The following is a 5,536-nucleotide window of genomic DNA, read 5'->3' as shown; positions in this document are numbered from 1 at the left end:
AATTTAATCTAAGAATTTAATTCATAATAATATTCGTCCAAATATTAATTCTTAACATTGTTATAATTTCTAGTCCTGTTCCATTACCATTTCTGCCTAAACTTTCAACTGTTACTTTATTCAATTAAAAAATAGCGTGTGTGCCGAGCACACGTGTCAGAAGTGAAACTTCTTTTAAAGATTCAAAGATATCAAAATCGTCGCCTTACTCCATGACGTGACGGTACTGCCATGACGCGACCTTAAAATTTACTCTCAACGCGATTTAAAAAGATTCACTTCAAAATAAAAATTGAATATTAATATGAAAATACGGCCTCCATTACAACGCAGCCTTACAAAATGCACAGCTGCACGCTGCTACCGGTTTCTCGGTCGACTCCTGCGCATCGAGACGTACTCTTATTATCATTACTGTGTTGACTCTTTAGATATTAGTTTCTTTATTTCTTTGTTTTGTTTTTGTGAAAGTTGCTATCGTTTCTATAGTTAGATCTACCTATTATTGATGCATTCTAATATATATTATAAAGGCGAAAGTTTGTAAGTATGGATGTATGGATGTTTGTTACTCTTTCACGTAAAAACTACTGAACCGATTACAATGAAATTTAGCACACATATAGAAGGTAACTTGGATTAACACATAGGATAGTTTTTATCCCGGAAATCCCACGGGAACGGGAACTATGCGGGTTTTCCTTTGCGAACGCGGGCGAAGCCGCGGGCGGAAATCTAGTGTAAAATATATTTAAATGTACTGAGATATACTTAGTACATGTTATAACTTATATGAGAATGAGTAATATGTAATAACAATATTTGTGTTTTTTTTCTGATTGAGATTGAGATTTAAAGTAAATGTACCTCCTATTTAGAAGATTTATTATTAAAATTAGATACTTACTAAGTATAAGTTGTAACCCAAATCTCATCAAATAACAGTACTTTTATGGTATAATATCATACCATGCGTTTGGAGGCTCTTTCGAGGCTGTTAGAGATAGAGCAATACGGAAAGCTAGTTACATATTAGACGATTGTATCAATAAGAGCTATAATAAAAAAAAAATAACAAGGTGTTTTATTACAGAAGGCATTTACTTTACACATTTCCTAATACGATATTGGAATTGTATACAATTCCTAGGAAGATTATACATTTCCTAGGATATGCATGCATTAAATACTTTTTTGAACAATATTTTATACATTTCCTAAATGGTATCGGAATTGTACACATTTCCTAGGAATTGTATACAATTCCTTGATTTCTTACATTTCCGGTAACATAGATATTATTTATATGATACATTGAATATTCTCCTAAATTCCAATTTAAACCACTATACGTACCTACATAACCCAGTGATGTAATATTGCAAAAGCTTTAGTGATCTTCGTCTTGATGACAAACAGGTTAGTTCAAAGAACCTTATTTTATTAACTGTCTAAGTATATTTCTATTACATTAGTCTGTTTTATCAAATACTAACTGTTCCGCGCTGTTTCACCCGCATTGCTCCGCTCCTGTTGGTATTAGCGTGATGATATTATATAGCCTTCCTCGATAAATGGGCTATCTAACACCGAAATAATTTTTCAAATCGGACCAGTAGTTCCCGAGATCAGCGCGTTCAAATAAACAAACAAACAAACTCTAGCTTTATAATATTAGACTTTTATCCATCACACTTATACAATTTTAATAATATTAGTAGGTACAGTTTGCATATGAAACAACTAAACTTGCAATAGTTCTCACATTCGCATGGGCTTTTGGTTGATTTGAATGAAGATTGGATGTTTTAACATACTTTGTATGCTTGACAACCTTCGTATCTGATCAACATACGTTGAGCATACAAGTTACATTTAAATATAGACAAATTTGTAGTAATACAAGAAAAAATAGCTAATACTTCGCTAAAACATTAAACAGGTTCAGATCCATCTGTATAGGTATGTTGGGAAATTTATCTAGATTTAGAACTCATTCCCAATAATTATTGTTCTGTGGCATATTATTTTAAAAGTTTTTTGGTCCTTTACGAGTTTACAAAAATAAATTTTAAAAATAAACAAATATTCATCATATTATAGTCATTACGTATTGTTTCTTTATAGCCGTGTTGCACAATTCCTAAGACGCAATATAAAATTAATTTTAGATAATAAACAACGCTGAAGAAACCTAGATTTAGTACTTGAATAATGCAAAACTCGCATTCAATTACCTAGGTATACAAGTACCTAGGTATATAACTACTAGGTACTGGGCAGAAGTTATAACGTACAACGCGATTCTAAATTTAAATATCACCGTGCGAGGGAGAGGGATAGAGCTTTGCGTACTGCTTGCAAGTCGTGCTTGTAACATGGAGTTAAATTTCTAGATGAGCTTTTTGAGCTTTATGAAAATGTATGCTTATATTTTATGATAGATATAATATTAAGCAAGCGCTACCGTTAATGTAAAATTAAAATAAAATCAATTTTAATTTTTTTAACTCCTATGAAAGAGCTGCGTAATGTAGTAATAAGCTTTGTGATGTGATTCACTACCTGCTTACATATTATTATTTAGAGAATGTAGAGTTAGAAGCTTGACTCTACGCGTGATATGATCACCATTTTACGTTTTATATGCGAGCCAATATGGTCTCGTAATTAAATTTTACATGAAAATATTTTACATGGAATCTTACCTGCACACAATAAAAAACACATTTTAATTCATTTCATTCTTCGTGGGACTTACAGTTAAATATTAACAAACCAGATAACCGCATTTTATTTATTGTACACTGGTTTATCCAGTAACCAATATCCATGGTAAACAGACTTGTCTTGCGCGCGCGCACCCCGTCCCCCGCGCCGCGCCCCGCGTGCGTAAACGTGACCCCACGGTTGAACTCTACGACGCACACTTTTTTTTCTTTTATACCCTGTCTTGTTTTGATTCTATAGGAGATTGTATTGGTCTGTCGTGGTATCATAAAAACCTGAGCGCATGCTATGTGTGAAACGAATCAAGCGGTTTGATTTCTATTTTTATAAATGATCTTTTGATATTTGAACTTTTTAAGATTGTATAGAGTTAGTTTTAAATTTTAATAGACTTGGATTAAAGCTGATGATATGATTTTGTGTGTGTTTTAATATTATAATAATATGTATTATAAACTTTATGATGTATGTTAATTTGTGTGTGCTGAGCAAGGGCTGAGTGTGGGCTGAGTAATTAAAATGCTTTTTTAAATAGGTCATATATAATTGTAAAGAGATGACAACGCCACTATATTGACGTATTAATTTCAATCAAAATCAACATGGTTTGCAAAATAAACATTTAATCATGATTTCTTTAAAATTATTTGTTCTTTTAAATTATAAGTAATTTTAACTTATTTAGAATGTTTTACTTTTTAAAACTGCTTTTCAAAACATTATAGCAACCTAGTAAATAAATAAAAGGTATTTATAAACAATATGTTTCTTTGATGAACTCTGTTATGAGAATTATTACATACATTATAGCCAAATACCTACATTAAAATATTTCATTTCAGCTCTTAAAATGGAACAAATCTTTATGATCGAAGTGTTTGTCAAAAAAATTGTACTAAAAATAGAACCTCCAGAAAAAGATGAATATGAACTCAGAATGGAAGAAGAGGAGAGAAGAAGAGAAGCTGAGGCACTAGCAGCGGCAGAAGCAGCTAAAAAAGGTAAAAAAGGAGGCAAAGCGGCAAAACCTAAAAAAGGCAAGAAAGGAAAAGAGCCTCCAATGCCCTCTGAAGAAGAAATGAAATTCATGCAAACCTGTACAATGCAAATGAACTGTTTACCTTTATTTGATTTTTATGTCGCACACGATAACTTTATTGCACCTCCCCCACCGCCGCCACCGGGTAAAAAAGGTAAGAAACCACCAAAACCTAAAAAAGGCAAGAAGGGAAAGGCTGCACCTATCAAAATTGTTTTGCCGTCCGAACCATTACCTCAACCTCCATACTTTGGTGTGGGTAACTCTGTAATGTTTCTATCCAGACCGTCGAAACTAGAAGAAGTGTTGAGAAAAACGCCAATTTATATAACAGTATGGAATCGTGATCAAGAGATGAATTGCATAGGATTCTGTGTTGTTGAATGGCATGAATCATTCTTTCAATGTCTTGAAAAGGCTAGTGAAAGGAATCCAGTCGATATGGACCAAGCTGAATTCAGAAGTACAACGAAACCTGAAATGGTTACTAATACTGTGGAATTAACAAGACCGTTACAATGCGAGGAGGATTTAAAATCCTCTGGTGAAATCGAGTTTTTTATACGTTTGACATGTTTGGGCAATCGTATCATCACTTACTTTGTTGCTTTGCCAGAAATGGAGAGGTTGCCGGGCCGTAAATATTTAACGGATGACTTGAAATTAAAAGATGTGGAAGTCGTAAGGCATTGGGAAGGAACAACTATAGAAGCTGTTCCACCAGTAGCCTACTTCTTTGGTGCTCCAGATATAAGCAAAGAACCTATACGACCTGTGGAAGAACCGAAGGTTTATGATGATTTTGTAGCACCATTTACATCAAGTGAATTGGCAATTCTTGCAATGGGATTCCCGAAAGGACCTTGTGGGGGTACAAACTGTCCAAAACGTATGGAGTATAGAGGAAGTCAGCATCAATTTATTCACGGAGAGAAGGTTAAAGGAAAGCCTTATAAGCCAGGGCAATTTGTTAATAAAAGAGACGTTCATGGCCCCTGCGGACGATTAGATTGCCCTTTAGCAAAGAAAGTTCGCGCCTATCTTTGTTCGGAAGGTAGCTATAAGCCATGCAAGAAACCATGCTGTAAAGATTATTACTGATAAACCTAAAATTTACATTAAATTTATCATTTGCATCGTTGTACAACTTTAGCCTTTGTTTGTAAAGTTAGGTATAAATCAATAAAATTAACGGTAAAGTCACACAATTAGTACTTTCTCTCTTCGTCTCGATTTTATTTGGGTCAGATTTTAATTCGAATTTAATTTCGGTAGTAAATGAATCACAGTGGCGTTATTCGAAGATGAAAGTACGTTGCAACATTTTGGTGTCGAATATCAATCGAGATAACGGTTCTGTTTATTCTTTGTTAGAAACACCCACAGATTATTTGTTTATCAATGTTGAATCCAACAAAATTCAAGACGTAAAAATCTTATAATTCTAATAAATCTAGTAGGGTTTCTATGCGAAATACACCTTTACTGGCGCCTATAAGGCGTTTCAATTATTCTCAGAATAATACTCAAAAACAAACACAGCAAGAGAAAACATGGATTCCAAGAAACGATCATCATTTGCGATATAGGATTAACAAAGTCTTCAAGTCCTACAAGTGTCTCATACAAACTTACGAATTTGGTAAAACCGTCTAGTTTGGACTCTAATGCCTTATAAATAGGGTTTATTTTGAATGTAATGTTAAATTTGTAAATGAAATCATTACAATCATTAGTGTTATTTTGAATATACTTTGCACGTTACGC

The 5,536-nt window shown here is 33.4% G+C and overlaps 1 protein-coding gene across 1 annotated transcript; it reads left to right on the top strand.

Annotated features, from left to right (window-relative positions):
* The first annotated feature begins 3,453 nt into the window (after nucleotides 1-3,453).
* On the top strand, nucleotides 3,454-4,916 carry LOC123700853. Its single transcript, XM_045648202.1, has 2 exons — nucleotides 3,454-3,477; nucleotides 3,573-4,916. The coding sequence occupies exon 2, from the start codon at nucleotides 3,581-3,583 to the stop codon at nucleotides 4,868-4,870; it is 1,290 nt and encodes a 429-aa protein (XP_045504158.1). The 5' UTR covers nucleotides 3,454-3,477; nucleotides 3,573-3,580; the 3' UTR covers nucleotides 4,871-4,916.
* The last annotated feature ends 620 nt before the right edge of the window (nucleotides 4,917-5,536 follow it).

Source organism: Colias croceus, chromosome 20 (assembly GCF_905220415.1).
Source record: "Colias croceus chromosome 20, ilColCroc2.1".
In the NCBI taxonomy this organism is placed as follows: Eukaryota; Metazoa; Arthropoda; class Insecta; order Lepidoptera; family Pieridae; genus Colias; species Colias croceus.
This window is presented reverse-complemented; position numbering and strand designations above follow the sequence as displayed.

Excerpts from the sequence above, each read along its gene's own strand:
- LOC123700853 (XM_045648202.1), top strand. The coding sequence starts at position 3,581 with ATGGAACAAATCTTTATGATCGAAGTGTTTGTCAAAAAAATTGTACTA.